Here is a 21,434-nt window from a genome sequence, read left to right on the forward strand (position 1 = left end):
GGCTCTGACACTGGGAATACTTTTTAACCCTCCTCTCCGGTCTGTTTTAACTGCTCTTACATTAATACTCAAACCATTCATAATGTTAACACTACATTTAACACACTTTGTGAACAATGTCTCAGACTACTGGTTGGGGTGAACACATACAAAGAATACACACAGGAAGTGTTCCAAAAATAACATCTGGGCTATTTGTGAGTGTGTACTATCTGATGGAATAACATCATCTAGGGTTACCCATTCATTTCTTACGGGGGTCATTTTCGACCGGGAACACCGTCGGTGGAACAAAGTTGACTGAACCACTCAAAATTAAATCAAAGTGGTGATCAGCAGTTTTCATGAATACAAATGCAGCCATGTTCCTATCAGGGTGTATCTGGACACTTCCGAAGAGGGAGCAATGAAACGGCTCTGAAGCATGTTTAGACATAATTAGACCTCAGTGAAAGGGATGCTCAACAATGGCATGACTAACCGCTTAGTTTGACTTCTAATTAAAGCTTTTATTCAATTTTCTTTTTAACAAGCATGTTCCAGATAAAGAGAGAGACAACGGACATTTCAAAGTGCATGAAATTACAAAAGTCAGCCAATTTCAAAGTTGGGATTACTAACATTTGATCCGGGTTCTGGAGTCCTATAAATCCCTATAAGGACTGGGTTTTCTGAAAGAGGTGTGTGTGTGTGTGTGTGTGTGTGTGTGTGTGTGTGTGTGTGTGTGTGTGTGTGTGTGTGTGTGTGTGTGTGTGTGTGTGTGTGTGTGTGTGTGTGTGTGTGTGTGTGTGTGTGTGTGTGTGTGTGTGTGTGTGTGTGTGTGTGTGTGTGTGTGTGTGTGTGTCACAAGTCAGTGTCACATGTTGATGAGTCAGCCACTCTTTGTGACACCATGGCAACCAGCCTATCACCGTGTCACCCCCGCATCCACACCAGAGCTGAGGGCTGAGAACACACACTGTAACACACTGTAACACACTGTAACACGCTCGGCTACATATCAAATCATTTCTTAGGCCGATATCATCTGATACAGACAAATCAAATGTTACAATGCACACTAACTTGTTCTTATTGTAGTGTTTGTGTATATGTGCCTCTCACATTCCCTCCAACCAGCACAGCTGTTTTTGTATACAACTCGTATTTGTGGAGATATTAGCATTCAGTGTGTGTGATCGGGTCACTGATTGATCATGTCCTAAATACAGTTTAAAAGCCTGCTGCTGCTGCCGAGTGGCCACAGGCAGAAAGCAACTTGTTTCCATTTCTACTCATCTTCTCTAAAAGCACACGTGCGCACACACACACACACACACACACACACACACACACATTAAATAGAAGCAGTACATTGATTTGGGGAAGTTGGCGTCGTCAGTGCTCTTATTTATTACGCAAAAAAATCACATATGAATTATTTTTCAGATAAAAATGTTAGTGTAAGCATGATTCTGCTGCTTTAAGATGTATTCATGTACTATTTAAAAATATATATTTAAAAAAACACAGGAAATGCGAAGCTCCAACTTTCTTTTTTTTTTGTACATACACACCGAATAAAGGCTGTGCATTGATTTGGGAAATCACATCCATTCATTGGTGGAAACATTAATGTGCAGTAGGAAGCATGACACCTTTAGAAATGGACAAAACTAGTAAAAAAAACAACAACAATTGGTTGTATTCTCTAATTAGTATGTGTAATATAATAACAACAGGCACTTGGCACCTACTGTATAGTGCCGTTTATATTGAAAGTACCCAATGTCAGAATCTTACTTTTAATTCAGAAATACTGTACATATTTTTTAGAGTTATTTGACATATTCTTATGGTATTTCCATGTATAATATAATGTTTCTCCCTTTTTTCAATATCTGCTCTAATTTTACATTTAAACTCTTACTGTGTTTCGGTTTCCTTTATTATACACCAATGCAAATTCCTTACATGTGAAAACGTTCTTAGCCATAAACCAAATTCTGATTCTGAATGTCTTCCAACATTGAATTTTCAAGCAAAATTCACTTTCCTTTTCGATTCCTATCATATCACGTGTAAAGTAGGTCAACTGTATTCTACCCACTGTATTCTACCCATGTCTCATTCTGCTTCGGACTGTTGCAAACGGTCAAGACGAGCTACAGCATCCTTACATCCTTCTTCTGAGACTGTACACGTTACTGCCCCACAGAGAGCGGTCTGAACGGGTCACAGAGATCCAGACCGGCAGCTGCCGCGGTTCTGAGAGTAACCGAGAGGAGCCGAGCGGTCAGGGCTGACAGAGAGCATAAACTGGGACTTTGAATTGAGAAGCAGCTGCTGATGTTTAACTCTGGAGTCGAAATGACCTTGTTGAGAAATGGATGTTCATGCTCTGATTGCAATGGAACCCCAACATGCATGCAACGATATCTGCATATAGTCAAACATCCAGGGCATGTGTGTGTCATGGTCGCTAACTGATGCTGTCCTAAATGACTGCTCTCCAGTCTTCAGCCGGCTGCTGCTCCACAGGCCACAGGCAGAAAGCAACCATTTTTTTTAAAAGCATCTTCTCTAAACACACACACACACACACACACACATTGTGATTTGATACAAGAACCCTCTTCCTAGACTTCTCATCAGCATTCATCAGAATACAAGCTTACATATCGGCGTCTAAAATGGAAGTGAATCCATTCCAGCAGCTTGCAGTTAAAGATCAACGTGGATTCTTTCCATCACAGGGGAATATTAATGATATCATCGCTGCAACATCTCTCCTGAGCCTGACATGCTCCTTCTATCAGACCTCAGGTGACCCGACCACGTCCCAGACACCCCCACTTTGACCCCACCCCCTACCTTTGACTCGAAGGTAGAAAAGCAGCGTGAGCAGCATCCTTTCTTCCTCGCCTTCACACCCTGGATCTCATGTTGTCTCCTACACCTCCTCCGCTACCCCTCTCCTCATCCTGACTTCCTTTCTCCTCGTGCTGCTTTCAGGGAACAGCTTTGCTCGCGTCTGCTCTTTCCTCCCTCCTTATTCCTCCCCCAGGCTGCTTCTCTTCATGTTCTCCCGACACCACGCGCAAGTAGTGCACATCAGAGGAGCAATACGCAAAAGACGCACAGATTATGTGTGCATCAGCGCTCCTCTCCTCCTCACCGGGGATCGTACCACGTGATGCAGGCTTTTCTCAGGAACCTGCTGCCCCCCCCACATAGCAATAGCACCTTTCCCCCACAAGGTGGCAGACGCAGCCCTACATGCAGCAGCAGCAGCAGCAGCATCCTTTGCACACAACACATTTCAACCTAAATGTAAACCTTGTGGACTATTTTTAGAGGTGGTGCTGTGCCTATCCTGGATGACAGTCACACTTTCCTAGAGACCTTCCGGATGCTTCTATATCACTGTTTTCATGAGAATACAGAGAGCTCTGTGCTGCTGTAGGCCATCTTCAGACACTTCATGCATTACACACACACACACACACACACACACACACACACACACACACACACACACACACACACACACACACACACACACACACACACACACACACACACACACACACACACACACACACACACACACACACACACACACACATTATAATATATACAGAAGAATACAATAATATATTGTGTTCATTTGGGTTCCATCTTGAGTATGAGCATGAGCAGTGTATATTATTAAAAAGCAGATTCTGAAAATATAGTGCCGAAAACCTGCCCCATAACAAAGTAACTGTGTCCTGTTAGAGTTCCTAAAACTTCTGTAAAAATAGGCCAGTTTTTTACTTCCACTTGTTTGCCGAGTAGTTTCCTGTCTCTCAGATATTGTGGGTCAGTATTTGGATGGAAGACTTAGTTTCGTAAATTATTGGATTTAAAACGAGCTCAATGATTGAAAATAAGCCACCAACACGGAGTATTGGTCTTAAATCAGTTAAGCCTACTGTTACCTGTAGCACCTGTTTTAGTACTTTTTAAACCTTGATTAATTGTAAACCAAATTAAAAAGGTACCTCCAAAGCTTTTTGTGGTGTTTCCTTTCCTGTAGAGCAGTGCTTCTCAAAGTGCGGTCCGCGGACCACTGGTGGTCCCTGAGCGCCGCCTAGTGGTCCGTGAGTATATTGGTAAAATTTCACCTTTGAAATAAATAAATTAAGTTTTCCGCACTCTCGCAGAAATATCTCCACAATGGAGCGAGGTTAAGTTTCACTTTCAATTGCATGATATAGCCCAGCGCAACACCTTCATCACACATGTTGCCACTTGTTTGTACCATTTTCAGGCGATTTGTAATCTGTTCTAGAAAAACGATATGTTTTTTTATATTTGTGGAGTTAGGTGGTCCACGAGTGTTTTTTTATTGGTTAAGTGGTCCTTGGTATGAAAAAGTTTGAGAAACCCTGCTGTAGAGTGTTCTATAGGTTTGTGTGTATGTCTGATGAAATGCTGTATTTCAGGGGCATTATACTTTCTGTATTTTTACATCTGCGTGGATGAAAAGATTTTAGTGATCTAGCAATTGGATTCTCAAATTAACTGTAAACCACTGATCTTTTCAAATAAGCACCGGTCCCACAGACTCCCTCTAAAACTCCCACAACTTAGAACAGATTGGCCCTTTATTGGAGTACCACAGTACAGGCGTGATTATGTTAGGATGGCGCACCCAGATCTCTCCCAGCCAAACACACACTTGGACACACGTACGTGTATCCTGCAGTGTTGCAACATGGAGGAGGTTGTGCAAACATTTTCTGCATTCCTTCACTGTGAGGGTGGAAGGCTATTCTCAAGGCTGGACCCATTACTTTATCACAGCAACCTTCAAGGCGTTTTCACTTTATCAGCACTGCCAGGAGCGCGCACGCACACACGCGCACACACGCGCACACACACACACACACACACACACACACACACACACACACACACACACACACTCAACAGCTCAACAGCACACGCACTGATTTTGAAGGGCTCAGTGACGGAGCATAAAGATAGCATGTTCCTTTCTCTGTGTGGTTGCTCACAGTATTTCAGCTATAACTGCATTCAAACTGTATAATGCATAATGGACCTTTTGACTGTTTGCAACAAACACTAGTAAGACTAACCAATAACATTTGTTTTCAATCTTTACAAAATCTGAGTCGATACACTGAAAAAACAGAAACTTTAAATCACTTTATAATGTCAACAGATTTTCCATAACTGTATCAGGTTAGTTGAAAGCAATAATATTAAGTTTAAATAAAAAAATATATAGGTTCAACTCAATATTGTTGCTTTCAACTAACCTAATTATGTGAAATGTGTACATAATACATTTAATTAAAGTGAATGTGTACCTAATCAGTGACAACAGCTCCTCTTATCTTCGACTCTTCTACCCTAACTGCAGAGCTCAGGGCCTGGTTATATGAGGTTACTGTACTGCGGCCCCGGGCCTGGTTATATGAGGTTACTGTACTGCGGCCCCGGGCCTGGTTATATGAGGTGACTGTACTGCGGCCCTGGGCCTGGTTATATGAGGTTACTGTACTGCGGCCCTGGGCCTGGTTATATGAGGTTACTGTACTGCGGCCCCGGGCCTGGTTATATGAGGTTACTGTACTGCGGCCCCGGGCCTGGTTATATGAGGTTACTGTACTGCGGCCCCGGGCCTGGTTATATGAGGTTACTGTACTGCGGCCCGAGCCTGGTTATATGAGGTGACTGTACTGCGGCCCCGGGCCTGGTTATATGAGGTTACTGTACTGCGGCCCCGGGCCTGGTTATATGAGGTTACTGTACTGCGGCCCCGGGCCTGGTTATATGAGGTTACTGTACTGCGGCCCGGGCCTGGTTATATGAGGTTACTGTACTGCGGCCCGGGCCTGGTTATATGAGGTTACTTTACTGCGGCCCGAGCCTGGTTATATGAGGTTACTGTACTGCGGCCCGGGCCTGGTTATATGAGGTTACTGTACTGCGGCCCCGGGCCTGGTTATATGAGGTTACTGTACTGCGGCCCCGGGCCTGGTTATATGAGGTGACTGTACTGCGGCCCGGGCCTGGTTATATGAGGTGACTGTACTGCGGCCCCGGGCCTGGTTATATGAGGTTACTGTACTGCGGCCCCGGGCCTGGTTATATGAGGTTACTGTACTGCGGCCCGGGCCTGGTTATATGAGGTTACTGTACTGCGGCCCCGGGCCTGGTTATATGAGGTTACTGTACTGCGGCCCCGGGCCTGGTTATATGAGGTTACTGTACTGCGGCCCCGGGCCTGGTTATATGAGGTTACTGTACTGCGGCCCCGGGCCTGGTTATATGAGGTGACTGTACTGCGGCCCCGGGCCTGGTTATATGAGGTTACTGTACTGCGGCCCCGGGCCTGGTTATATGAGGTTACTGTACTGCGGCCCCGGGCCTGGTTATATGAGGTTACTGTACTGCGGCCCCGGGCCTGGTTATATGAGGTTACTGTACTGCGGCCCCGGGCCTGGTTATATGAGGTTACTGTACTGCGGCCCCGGGCCTGGTTATATGAGGTTACTGTACTGCGGCCCCGGGCCTGGTTATATGAGGTGTATACTCCAGCAGGTTTATTACATGTTGTGTTACTACAGGACTGTCCACACAGATGATTCTGATTAAAAGCACAAACTTCACGCGAAAACAATTGCACAGATTGGTAACACTTTATATTAAGGTACACAAATTAACCATCAACTAGTTGTTAATTAACATGCATATTAGCAGTATATTGGCTCTTTATTAGTCATTATAAAACACTTATTAATGCCTTATTCTACATGACCATGTTCTATAAGTAATAAGCTGAGTTGGTTGAGAGTTTTTCCTCAATAACCCTCTAATTAGTGCTTATTTATTGCAAGTAAGGAAGTTGTTGTACATGAGTTTGGGTCTTAATATGTTAATATGCTCTGCTCAATATGGGCCTAATAAGGCAGTAGTACCACAATCAAATCAAATCAGGTTTTATTTATATAGCACATTTTTCAAACGATTTGTGGTCGAGCCAAAGTGCTGTACATATAGTAACTAGAAAATGCATTGTAACAGTCGCGGGTACACTGTGTGTGCGTGTGGGGAGTGTTGCAGTAGAAAATTCAACTGTAGCGCTGGTGCATTCATGGAACATTCTTAAAGGCCCTGACACACCAACCCGATTTTGGGAGTCAGAGGCCGTCAGAGGCTGTCGGGCATTCGCGGCGCCGTAGTCAGGTTGGTGTGTCCCGCACCGTCAACCGTGACACGCCTTATTTGGACTGCCTGACCCGATGCATGGCCGATTCAACATGTTGAATCGGCCATGCATCGGGTCTGGCAGTCGGACCAAATAATCACTCTGATTGGCTGTTCAGCTAGCAAATCAGTGCATGAGAAGCGAAGCGGAAGTGAGGGACGTAAACAAACGATTTAAGAAGGCACACACAGACTGCTATTCATTTTCATCTCATCATGGCGATCTGGAATGATGCAAACGAAGACCTGCTCATCACCTTGATCCAGGAGAGGCCAGCTCTGTATGATATTACGGAGAAAAGATACTCTTCTTCTTCTCTGTCTTCCGGTTGTTGCCTCTTTTGAATGACGAATACACACTACCGCCTCCTGCTGGTAAGGAGAGTTATTGCCACTCACGCACTGAAGTTGGTGCGGTGTGTTCCCGTGCGACACATGGCCAAAACGCAGGAGAACACGGCCAGGCAACAGCCGACTTCAGCGTCGGCTAGTCCTCTGGTGACTGCTTGGTGTGTCAGGGCCTTAATGTTTGAGCACCCTCTATGAAACGTCAAGCTACCCCACAGCACCCCCTAGAGAACATCTCTGGCGCCGTCACTGCTTTGCTGTAGTCCCTGATGTTCAGTGGAACATTGCTACTGTATTCAGGCCGTCCTGCCCTAACCAGCTTGATGACAGCCTGAAGATCACTGTTGGCTGCTGTCTCTTTTCTGATATTCTCCATTCTCGTTGGAGATGCTGGGATGCCCTGTATCACTGTGGCTACATAGCATGCCACATCTTCTTGAGCGTCAGTCTCTTCCTTTGTATGTGTCTGTGGGCTTCGGGACAGTGTGTCGGCGACAACAAGGGTCTTCCCAGGCACGTGCTCTGCTAAAGGTTTGTACCTCATGAGCCTCATTAGTAGACGCTGACATCTCAAGGGGACGTTATCCAGGCTGTTTGTTGATCAGTGGCACTAATGGCTTGTGGTCGGTCTCCAGCCTGAACTGATCCAAGCCACATCGATACTTGTCAAACTTCTCACAGGTCCATACGCTAGCCAAGCACTAGCGTATGGGCGTAGCGTGTCTCCGCTTCTGTGAGACGCCTCCAACAGTAGGCTACTGGCTTCCACTCCTCTTCATGGAGCTGGAGGAGGACCCCCCCCAGGCCATAGCTACTGGCATCAGCTGACACCGCTGTGGCTTTAGCCACATCATAGAAGACAAGAACAGGTGCCGTGGTCAGCATCTTCTTAATGTTCTCAAAAGCTGACTGCTGTGCGTGACCCCAGGTCCAGATGTTCCTGCTCTTCAGAAGCTCGTACAGTGGTTGACCTCTTGTGGAAAGGTTTGGAACGTACCTACCCAGGTAGTTCACCATGCCCAGGACTCTTTTCAGCTCATGGACGTTTCCTGGTGGAGCCAGCTGATGTATGGCTTCAACTTTATCAGGGTCGGGCCTGACTCCTGACTGGTCGATGAGATGTCCCAGAGAGCGTAGCTGGCTTTGTCTGAGGGAGCATTTCTCTTTATTAAGTTTTAAGCCTGCTGACTCGACACGCTGTAGTACCTTCTCGAGTCTGGCGTCGTGCTGTTCTGTCGATGTCCCATAGACCAGGATATCGTCCATGTAGACTTCAACGCCTTCCAGCCCCTGCAGAGTCTCTAGCATTTTCCGCTGGAAGATCTCAGGCGCACTGGAGATCCCGAAAGGTAACCTTTTGAAACAGTACCTGCCAAACGGTGTTATAAAGGTTGTTCATTTACAGCTGACTGGGTGCAGTGGGACTTGCCAGAACCCACTTGCAGCGTCGAGAGAGGAAAACACAGTTGCACCACTTAGCTTTGCAGTTATGTCATCACAGGTAGGTAAGATGTAGCGCTCTCTTTCTACTGACTCATTTAGTCTTTCCAGGTCCACACAGATCCTGGCTCTGCCTGTGGTTTCCTTTAGAACGGGCACCATAGGAGCACACCATTCAGTTGGCTGTGTTACCTTCTCGATGACACCGTTCTTCTCCATCCTCTGCAGTTCCTCTTTTACCACCTGTAACATTGGGAAGGGCACGCGACGTGCTGTCTGCACTGCAGGTTGAGCCCCATCCTTTCATTGGATTTGAACAGGTTCAGTTTGTAGTGTGCCGTGCTCACCAGAGGCTTGAAGGTGTTCACTGGTAGTGAATTTCACTTCATCAACACGCCTCTCCAGGTTCATCTCCACTGACGGATCCCGGCTGAGTAGGTTACTGACACTCTGGCCACGGACTACATGTGCTTCAAATAGGTAGTTCTGCTCAGCCTGTACAGTCCCTGTGACATCATTCACTGATCTATTGCGGTTTCGGCACACTCTGCCACAATGTCCTATTTTATTGCACTTGTGGCATGTAGCTTGCCTTTAGCTGCAGGACACCCTTCTTCCTTGCTATGCTGTGATTTCCCACATTTCCTTTCACTTCCCCCCCATTGTCTGTCTTTTGACTTGCCTTGATGTCGTTGAGGTTTCCATTTGTTATTCTTCTCTTTGAATCTCACCTCCTGTACTGATCCCACTGTGTCGTCCTGCAGACTCACAGGCTGCGACCTCCTCCGACTGCCTGACGGTCCGTATCGTCAGTGCTAGTGTTCGGTCCCCCGTCAGCTGCAGCCTGCGCGAGAGCTCTCTGTCTCGTATCCCGACAACAATTCGGTCGCGGATATTCTCATCTCGGCTTACGCCAAACTCACAGTGTTCAGATAGATCATACAGGGCTCGGATGAAACCCTCTGCCTTCTCCCCTGGCCGCTGGACCCGCTGGTGGAAACATGCCCTCTCGTGGATAACGTTACTCCACGGGAAAAAGTACTTGTTGACCTTTCCCACCACAACGGCAAAGTCATCGCCGTCATCTTCTTTGGCAAAAGTGAACGACTTGAATATGTGTTATGCCTCGTTGCCCATGGCATAAATCGGGCAGCTCATCTTAGCTAGTCTGTACCGCTCAAAGCGTTGCCTCCATTCTGGCCATTCAGTCGGTTTATCAAACGAAAAGTTCGCTGCGGGATTAAACGTGGCCATTCCGCCGTCTATATTCCTTTGTCTTGTTTAATTCCCGTGACTCATCGGCCACTTCTGACACCAGAATGATCGAGGGTCGAGTATCTTTCTCGACTCAGGTTTATTATACAGTAAGTCAAGACATTACAGTAGGCAGCAACAACACAACTCGCGGGCTTACTCTGAAGTAAAGCAGTCCTTCGCATGCCGGCGTAAAGCATGTCGCAACACTGTCATAACAGCCTTTTGTTAAGAATGACAAACATCAAATGTGTAACTCGTGGCACAATTCAATGGGATCGAAAGATAATCGTTCTCTCTCCATTGACTTCAATACATACTTTTTCCGAAATAAGGTCCCATGGGGCGGAAGTAGATGGGCGAGACTTCGCCTCTCTATTAGGCCCATATTGAGCAGAGCATATTAAGACCAAAATTCATGTGCAACAATTTGCTTACTTGCAATAAATCAGCACTAATTAGAGGGTTATTGAGGAAAAACTCTCAACTAATGGCTTATTACTTGCAGAATATGGTCATGTAGAATAAGGCATTAATAAGTGTTTTATAATGACTAATAAAGAGCCAATATACTGCTAATATGCATGTTAATTAACAACTAGTTGATGGTTAATTTGTGTACCTTAATATAAAGTGTTACCCACAGATTTACTTCCCCCCTGCGTTGTGATTCAGTGATCAGAGCAACTTCCTGTACATTATTTGATGTTTATTAAGATAACACACATCTGTCAGTCTTGTCCTTCTATTCTTTGTCATCGGTTCTCTCTCACTGACCAAGTTAGGGACACCCCGCCTCAGCAGCCCCTAACATCAGTTTGGAATGTTCTCTCAGCACAACCATTCCTGCAAACATTCCACTTAGAATCTTAAAGTGCCGTGTGAACCTAAAGCTGCCTTCACGTGAATCACGGTAAAACAGCTCTGCACTGACGCCGTGTTACAATGGAGAGAACGGTGCTGCCCGACTAGGCAAAAGCGATGCCCTATGCATTGCAGATCACTTGAGATTGTCGCCCAGCGTTGTGCTCAAAGTTCCAAATGATTTCATCTTTGACCATGTTAACCTCTGACCTTTTGACACACAATAGAGGACAGCTGTATGGAGCAGGCCAAGCTACCAGGGGCCAGACCATAGAAACTGAACTAAGTAGTTGTTTTATCATTTGAATGCAGCTTAAGGGTAATTATTATAAGACAATACTAGAGTTGCCCTGAACTATTTGAAGCAATCAAAATCACTGATCTCTTATCAACATCCACAATGTGAACATGTGTTGCATGACGTCCCCTTTTTCCAAAGAACTATGCACCCTTGATTGGGATTCATGAACTGTTCGATATGAATAGCTTGAATCCCTGAAACTATACACGGTACCCACACACCATTACTAGAGGTCATAGGTCAATGTGTAGCTTGTAGCTCACACTGAGCCAGACTAAGAATGCACACACACAACAACCCACAGTTCTGTACACAGCATTGTAATGTGTGGCTAGTGCAGTGTTTCTCAAAGTGGGGGCAAGTTGGAGAACCTCTGGCCTAATGCTACTGACCTGAGTAAGTTTCAGCTTCCCTGCTGAAAAACAACAATTAGCCTCTTTGTCTATGATGCTCCTAACCTTAAGAGACCCATGTACTGTCTAGTAGCTGCTGTATTATGTAAGAGCAGGGCTTTGTGTACAATGCTTGGATTTCAGAATACCAGAAACAACAATGATTATTACATGGCTTAGTTGAACAACTGAGCCATTCCCATCAATTTGGACATTCAGTTGTCTTTTCTTATTTTCAATAGCATTTCATTGCTAAGGACACTCAAGGGACCATGTGCAATCAACACAATGAATTCAGGTCAATTTAAGGTCAGCTGTGGCCAAAATGAAATCACCATGGAAAGGTTTTTGAATAATTATTTGAATATTTAAGCATATAATATAAGTAGACACAACTTTGGATTCATGATAGCTAAACTGTCTCCAGTAAAAAGAGAACAAATACAAGGAAACGGCGCAATGTTGAATGTGGAAATCAATATGTTGTGTCAAAATATTGATTTATTCAGTAAGTAGCCGTCTTATATGCAGAATACGTGAAAGGAACCCCTTAGGTTGATTTAAGTCCATCTCATCCCTGTCATATTATCTTTTACATAACATAACATAACATAACCTGATCAAGAAAAGGCACACTAAAAATGATGGGACAATATGTGTGAAAGGAAACTGTTAGCAGCACGCTAACAGGGGTCAGCTGCATTTAGCTACTTAGCTAGTAGTTCTGCTCCTCTCAAGGGGCTGCATCTACACCATTGTTGTGGGGTTTGTTTGTGCCAGATGGAGAGGTTGCCTGGTGGGAGCATTATGCAAGAGACCAGCCTCTAGTCTAGTGGATTAGCCTTCTGAACAGATGTGCTCCAGGCTAACGCTATTCATCGCAGACGTTCAATACCAAGACATGACAAGCACTCCAAATCCAGCAAACAACAGAATGAAATCAGCAGCAGATGTACAGGAAAAGTGGCTTTGATACTTGACTTGGTTGTTGTGTTAATGTTGTTCTGTTTGCATCTAAGTCTCCTGTCTGATGTAGAAAGCAATAAACGCTATCATTAAAGCATGATTAGATATTCATTCCATTGTGTTAATGAACATTAGCATAAATGAAGATGTTTTATGGAACATTTAATGACTTGTTGCATCATGTTAGTGAGGGTGCTTATGCTTCTGATCGTGGTTTTGATATCTGTCTCAAGCAACCAGATACTGAATATCAGACCGTAACCTTTCTAGTCTGAATCAATCAAAAGCTGTCACTGAATGACTTAATAGTAACGTAAGCTAATTTCTGTTTCAAATGTTGTCTGGGGAGTTGCTATCTCAATCTTATTTACATTACATTACATTACATGTCACTTGTTAGACGCTTTTATCCAAAGCGACGTACATACTCAATACTGTGGGCAATCCCCACAGGAGCCATTTGGGGTGAAGTGTCTTGCCCAGGGACACAACGACATGCTGACTGCAGTGGGGTTTGAACCTGTGCTCCCCTGATCCGAACACCGACGCTCTAATCCACTGCGCCACAGCCGCCCTTTTACAGCCGGTTAAACGAGCTACACAGTCCAAAGGTCATATCCTTGCCTTGGTTTCCTCCTACAGAATGTGCAGTGGAGGTAAACCGGGCTCAGACTACAGGAGTTTGAAATCAGGTCATAGTGCGCACAAAGGGAGAATCTTCACAGATGTTCTCCTCTCTAATCTCAGACATGCCCACACTACAAGCTTTGGAAATAATAACGTGCCCCTCACTACAAGATCTTTGTGAGGATTATAGGGTGCCAGAGGTATTGATGACCTCAAAACCAATTTAAGATTGTGAAGTGCAACAATGTGACGTAGTAATGCTTCGCAGTAAACTGAACCAAAGCAGAGTATTTGGGAGACACAGTGAACATGAGATTTAACTTTAGATTGTATAGTGCTGCAGAGATGACGTATTCTTGTAGGCCGACCCGGATGTTAGCATCGGATAGGGTTCCCTTGTTACCATTGCATTTTTGAATATTTTAGAAAATAAGCTCTGAGACACATGTTGACTGTAACGTTTTGTTTAGCAGGATAACGTCCACATATATACACAACTTTTATGATTTTTCAAGCGTGAATGCAATGGCAGAAGTAGAATGCTAACGCTAGGCTATAAAGGCGCATCACCACCGCTAAGCTAAAGAAAGCTAATGTTCAGCGTGATGACATTTAGTAGTGTTCTTGAGACACTTGTTAGCAACCACTGTTTATATGACACATAGAAGTTTGGACAGTAGGCTTCTAATCAAAATACACATTCAAACGGTATCCTCCAATCAAATCCTCTGCCTGTGTTTTCAACATCAAGCAAGCTTTTATTTTTAAATAATTCACCTCTTTTGGACTTTATATTGTAAAGTTCTCTGACTTTGGGCAACTTTCCAATTGTTTCCAACACACAATTATCCATCAGCTTCTAAAAAGAAAACTAATCTGAGTCCTATTTTACTCCGTAATCACAGCTCAACATCGAAATAATTGTTTATGGTATTGAAACAAGTTGTTTTAACTTAAAGGGGACCTGTCAAGCAAAATGAACTTTTGTACGTCTTTTATACATGAATATGTGTCCCCGGTGTGTCAGGGAACTCACCAAGTGTCAGAAAACACAACCCTCTCTCTTTTCCTCCATACCCAAATCTCTAAAAACGGGGCTGCAACGGAGCTGATTATTATTTGAATTTTTTTCTGACGTCAGATAAGGGGTGCTCTATATATGGGCAACTCTCCACCTATCACGGGAATGAGAGAACGCTCGAAAGCGCTGGAGACGCTGTTGTACATATGCCATACCTGTAAGTGGCGCTGTAGTCTGCCACAAAAGCAGAATCAGCGCTTACAAAAACAGGGCTGGAAAAGAGCAAATAGAGCAAAATGAGGCATGGCTAAAATGCATGATCTGTTTGGTATTTTGAAAAAAAAAACTTCACAGACATGTTTTATATAGGTATGGCCCTACAATATATGTTTCAAATATAGCATGATAGGTGTCCACTTTAATTCACTTTTTTATGAACAATCATATTATTTTAACAGTTTTGGTGCTTTACATTTGATGCTGTAGACACCATCGATCACTCTGTCATCCTCTAAAGCCCGGTGTTATAACCACAGCCATTTTAAAATAACATGTTCATTCACATTGCCGCCTACAGAGCTCAGATAAGTCAATTGTTGCTAAGTGAATGAGACTAGACTTGTTTAAAAACACTTTTGCTTCACTTTTTTACTTTTATCTCCTTGAAGACACTTTGCAGCATTTGTTTGGCAAAGTGCTATATAATTACATTTTCTATTATCAAAATTCAGTAGTAGTAGTAGTAGTAGTAGTAGTAGTAGTAGTAGTAGTAGTAGTAGTACTAGTAGTAGTAGTAATCAGGTTGACTGGAGGATAATCTTTTTTTTTATTATCCTATATGCAAACCAACTATTTCTGAGTAACAGCCAGTAGAAGTGGGCTTGTTTTAGTGCATTTTGCTTGGTATTGATTTTCCAATTCTCTGTGGAAACAGCCCCGCAGCGCGTCAGGCCTATTTTAGTAGGTGACATGTTTCCTCTCCATCAATATCTGAGTCACTCCCCTTTCTGCGCAGAGAAAAGCATCCCTCTTTCAATTTCACATGAAACGTTCTGCACACTATAATCTCATAAGCTTCCCTGAGAGAGCGCCGCTGCACGGGCAATCCCATCAGATATGTCAGAGGAAAGATAGCCTATAGATATCAATGAACTGCCTAAAGTTGACCACAGCGTAGTTCTGCAGCAGAGGGGTTGTCTTTGTAGGAAATGTCCCAGGAGTCACCGCTCAAATATTTTCTTTCTTTTGGTCGTAGAGGCACAGGTCAAAGACGGGTTCAACCGTTGTTTCTTTAGTAAAACATGACTTCATCCGAAGAGTGAGATGACCCAAATTCAAGTCAGCTGAGACAACTGCCATGTTACTTAAAGGTTTAGTTCCAACCCAGTTAGCAAAAATAGGCAGGGAACAAAAAACCTCACTGCAGAAAGACTGATGCTTTCCCAGACATCAAGTCCCTGAAGAATAAAAACAAGGGTCAGATGCAGGTCGGATCAAATAAGAGCCTTGTCATCTGTGACCCAGTTAAGTGCAAAATGCAACCCAACACGCAATCTTCATTACTGACATTCATTGAAAAGGCTGAAAGTAGACTATGTCTTTTTCGGTGACAGGTGAAGGATTCAATACAGCACAGTTTTTGCAATATCTTTTGCGCAGAAATATTGTATTGATACATAGACTGCAATAGTATATAAAAACTTGAATTATCCAAATACAATGAACGAAACGCTCTTTCAGTCCAGTCGCTGATGCTGGTGAGTTCTTTAAAAATTAAAAGGAAATTGAAAAAATGCAATGAATAGTAAGTAATGTTATTAATACATAGAATTTTATATATTTTTCTTCTTTTACGTTTTTAATGAATATTTTAGTTCATTTTCAAAAAGTACATTGTTTTCCATGTAAAGAAACGTTATTCTTGCATTTGTTTCAAATGTTTATGAACTCAACAGTACATCTCAAATGAGTATTTATGTATAGATGTCGCAATTGTACAAAGCTTTGAAAAAACTGTATGTCTCATGGTCATGCTAATAAAGCTATTTAAATGGAACATTGCCAAATGTTTAAAATAAGATCATATTGTGACTTCAATACAGCACTAATATGGTGTCCAGGAACCTGTTGTGTATTGAAGTTGTTCTGATAAACAGGTGATGATACCTCTGCACTGCATCATTGGGTTTTACACCAGAACCAACAGTGTCACCCAGGGAATACCAAGTCATGGACAGAGCTGTTATTTGAGACAAATCAATGGAGCACATGAGGAGCTGTTGCTTCTGCTGCTGAGCCAAAGGCAGCAGGGCTCATTAGCAGGAAGAGCAGCGTGCAGGAGAGTTCAAATGACCCGGTCATACGCTAAGGCCTGTTAGCACGCCCATTACACCTAATGAGGTATGATCCAAAGAACATGAAGATTAATGCCATGCCATTGATCAGACAGTCAATAGTACACTGCAAACAGAGAGGCATCCGAGGCAGTGAAAGTTAGCATTGTGTTCGATAACTAAAGAGCCACCAGAGAAAGCTTGGAGGGCCCAGGAGGAGTGGTCTTTGTGCCAGAACACTGCGTGGCATCTCTGACGTCAGCGCCTGCCTCACACGTCCTCTGGCTCTAAGTGATGTTCTCACCACAGACTATTCAGTTGTGGAGCTGATCGGGCTTCTAATGAATATGCTGTTCAAATCCACTATGGCCTCTACCATGTTTAGAGCCAGCATCCTCTAACCATTCATGAAAACAGCTTTCTCACATACTGGTTTCATCACAGCTCCAAACAGTCCTATTCTTTTCTGTTTAGAAATCTTGACAGATCTGTAGAGCCACTTTTAGCTCATTGTTTTGACTGTATTCTCTTATACAGACTCATCGACCACTATAGTATAGCCAGCCATTTTCAAAAAAATCCATGTAAAATCCAATGTATGCTACCTGACCAGCACATTATGACTAGAAAGGCACAATGTGGCTCGCAGACTAACGACAAAGACATGTTGGGGATAAAACCAGACCTTAAAGTTGGTTTTGGTTTAGATCTGTCATGTGGACACCAACACCACTCTTAATGAATGCTTAAGCCTTGTTTATATTACATTACATTACATTGCATTTAGCTGACGCTTTTATCCAAAGCGACTCACAATAAGTACATTCGACCAGGAAGACACAACCTTGAAGAAAACAGAATCATAAAGTACATCAGGTTTCATAGAGCCAAGCATTTCAAGTGCTACTCAACTGGCTTCAGATAAGCCAGTCCTTTATTAGTATATAAGTGCTTTGTTAGCAGTTCTTTGTTAGTAATTCTATCGCTCGAGGTGGAGTCGAAAGAGATGAGTTTTCAGTCTGCGCCGGAAGGTGTGTAAGCTTTCTGCCGTCCTGATTTCAATGGGGAGCTCATTCCACCATTTTGGAGCCAGGATAGCAAACCCACGTGTTTTTGCTGATGGGAAGTTGGGTCCCCCTACTTGGGGTAACAAGTGAAGGAGATCCGAGGGGCCTGAAGATCATGATGGCCGCATCACAGCATAGTTTCCCTTTACATTGTCCACTGTGAGACATTGCTCTGATAGCAGCAATATGGTAACGACACAGCAATAGAAACACATTGCACTATGGTATGATGTCCAGACACAGCGTTTACACTGTGATACCCCAAAACGTTATTATTAAGTATGGCAAAAGTCAAATGTAACATGAAGGGTTGAACATATAAATAAATAGCTAAAGTTATTAAAAAAAAGTATATTACTATAAAATAAAGTATACTATAGTGTTACTGTTTATATACAACAGTAAAGGCTCCAGGCCACACATTTGTGCTTTCAGCCAGTACAAACAGGTAGCCTGATTGTTATGTGCAAAATGTCAAAACTGGAACATATTGAACACTGGTGAAAAGGAGAATCAGAAATGGATGAAACGGCAACGTGTACTAAAAAGTGTAACTCGTAAAGACAAACCAACAGCTAATTATAACCATCTTGTAAAGCTTTGCAGCCTCTTGTTGCTCGTTGGTTGATTCAGCAGCTGAGTTTCTCAGATAAACCCACTGCACATATTCTGTATCTATCCACCAGCGAACAGGCTCATTTAGTGGACCACATGTATCAGCTAAAGACAATTGTTTTTCCCAGGAGTTAGTGGAGATCAAACCAGAGCTAACAAGCCAATACGTTTTGGACTAACATGTATTACCATTCAACAACTGAAGATGACTATATGTACGGGCCTCCATCACTTATATAGGTTTTTCGGGGAAGGCTAAAAACCCTGTGTTCCCTCCAGAGGGAGTTTCTCTCCTACACCCTTCTTATATCGGCCAGTGTTGCTCCAATATACACTAAAGTAAAAAATATATATATTACCCAATCACTAAGCACCTATAATAATGTAATACTTAAAAAAGTGAAGGTGATAGATTGGTTTTAGCTCTGCCTGTTGCCTATACACATGAATACATTCCCTTTAGATCTGGCAACATGTTCACAGAAATGATGATGGGAGATTAAGCAGGATGAGATGGGAAAACCTGAGAGACTGTGAGATAGAGGAATGATGCTGAGAGAAGGTGTCGGGGGGCGTGCTGATCAAAACTAGATTAGCTCACTGTGTCTACACGCATCATCAGCCGTTAGCCACCAGAGCAGCTACAGCTCCACTGCGTCTCATCTATCAGTGAGGCGAGTCAGCACATTAAACACCAGACTCTGCTGTGTGTGTGTCCCTCTCTCTGCTGCACACATGAACACACTGCAGTCACATGCAATCTCTCTCATCTGCATCGCAACTGGATCATCTGAGCCATTAGAGCCTGAGGGGAGGCAGAACGTGGCATGGCATCAGAGAAGGGATAAGCACTGGGACTGGGAGTCGATGGGACTGGGCAGATGGAGTATTTGCTTTCATATTTTTTTCTTTATCCAAGCGCAGTGTCACACAACTGGGATTGTGACTTCTTTCTGAAGCGAAACATTGCATTGTGGGATTTTTAGCAACATGCTATTGACACTGGAGGGTACTTTTGTCATTCCGTGATGTTTTGAAGCACTATATAGTGTAAACATTTTACACTCAGTAATTGTAATGGTTCAGAAATATAACACAAACCCAGTGCTGTCTCAGGAGAGTGACTCTGTCATCCACAATGCATCACTCCTGTCAGGATAGAAACCACAGTGTGTTAAAGCTTGAACAATGGCGCTCTGCACTCACTGACGAGGGAATCATTTAACGCTTCAGCGCAAAGCTAGCTCTGTGTAGAAAGCAGGCAGCAAACTAAACTCCATTTTTCAGACAAATGCTGGTAAAAACCTACCGGATAAAAAAAAACAATGGTAATCTATTAATTTGTTGGTCAAATGTAAACATGTATTAGCCATTAGGCCAGTGTAAAAGAAGGTAATGCTGCACTGTGGATGGGAGCTGCTGCAGAAATATAACAACTTAAGTGCAGATGACATCATCAAAAACATTCGGGGAAAGCGAAGTCACGCCCATCTACTTCCGGTCCATGGGACCTTATTTCGGAAAAATTATGTATTGAAGTCAATGGAGAGAGAAAACTTATCTTTCGATCCCGTTTGAATTGTGCCATGAATTACACATATGATGTTTGTCAATCTTAAAAAATAATTTCCAAGATAAGATAACATTAACAAGATGCCTGTGTGCTTAGTACCAGGTTGTTATCATACCAGCAATGGGTCTTGCTCGTTCTTTCGCTTCCCGTCTGATGAAAGGACCAGGAGTGGCTGGATCAAGTTAGCTACCTACCTAGTAGCAAGCACGTTAGTTAGCATTACAGCCTTAGCCTTGTCATTTTTATTAGCCTTAACATGAAGAAGTAACATCAAGTAACGCAAAATGTTAAACAGTAAGAGTAGTAGTCATATTTCGTGAACCCTTTGAAGAGTACTGTCACACCGGTGTGATCATTCTATAATACACCATTTAAGCCCGGGGGAGAAATGCTAACGCTACATTAGCATCGGCGATCTTTTCTACTTCATGCTATCTGCACAAATGGTTGACATTCAACATTAAAAATATCAGGCAGTTCAGATAGAATCAAAGGAAGGCAGGCAGCTTTGCATGTCATTCTTCTGGACGTGTTTCATTGTGTTGATAGTGAGGGTAGTCAATCCATTTTTGACAAGACAGTAGTGACCATAGATATATATAAACACTAGATGGCGCATGGGAGATTTTCCAGCGTAGCTGACCGGCCGCCATCTTGCTACAGTTAACAGTTACTCTGATTCGCGTTATGGTAGCTGTTGTAAGGTGAGTGATCTGCACAAAAATACTCTTAACTCGCTGAAATCTTGACTGATTTACAAAGGGTTTGGTTTATTATAAACATGATTAGCATGGCTATGATACAGGATGCTTGGACATGTTGAAATTGCAGCTTTTCTTTGTGTATGTGGTTGTATTTATTAGCTGGCTAATAACAAGAGGCTGTCAGTGAGACCTAGTATTACAAAGTTGACCCAGCAACTTTACACCAGTGGGAGAGGCAGAACTGTTCTTTCTTTTCAACACAACTTAAGTTACACATGATTTCTTCCAAGTGGTTTGGCTTGTTAAAAACATCTTGCATTATGATACAGGAATTTGCTGGCTTTGTGTTTACAGAAGTACCTGACTATGCCGGACTTTTGTGCAGCCTACGGATGCTCTAACCACCGCAGTCTGGAAACAAGAACCCGTGGGATCACCTTTCACGTGTAAGATATGACAATATTATGACTAAAATTAGGATAATCGTTAATTACTTAGTGGATGTATGTACATTACAAGTCCTGCTACACAGGATCAGTGGGGCTATGTGAGATAATAGTATTGCAAGATTGTTGTTGACCCAGCCTCTTTAGAATATGTTGTTACCATTTCTTTACACAGTTATTTAATGTTTCTATTGGACACCTTTTTTATTACTCTTAGTGT

The 21,434-nt window shown here is 43.2% G+C and overlaps 1 protein-coding gene across 3 annotated transcripts in view; it reads right to left on the bottom strand.

The window, feature by feature from the left end:
* The window catches only part of prkcz (protein kinase C, zeta), a 176,774-nt gene that overhangs the window by 90,028 nt on the left and 65,312 nt on the right, over positions 1-21,434 (bottom strand). Inside the window, exon 1 of one of the 3 annotated variants that reach the window (XM_034086344.1) lies at positions 2,854-3,114. The exons of the other annotated variants lie outside the window; for them this stretch is intronic. Within the exon in view, the coding sequence (XP_033942235.1) occupies positions 2,854-2,890 (37 nt within the window). The 5' untranslated portion in view covers positions 2,891-3,114. Of the gene's footprint in view, positions 1-2,853; positions 3,115-21,434 lie in introns of those variants that run through there. 3 annotated transcript variants of the gene reach the window in all.

This window comes from Pseudochaenichthys georgianus, chromosome 7 (genome assembly GCF_902827115.2).
Source record: "Pseudochaenichthys georgianus chromosome 7, fPseGeo1.2, whole genome shotgun sequence".
NCBI classification, from domain to species: domain Eukaryota; kingdom Metazoa; phylum Chordata; class Actinopteri; order Perciformes; family Channichthyidae; genus Pseudochaenichthys; species Pseudochaenichthys georgianus.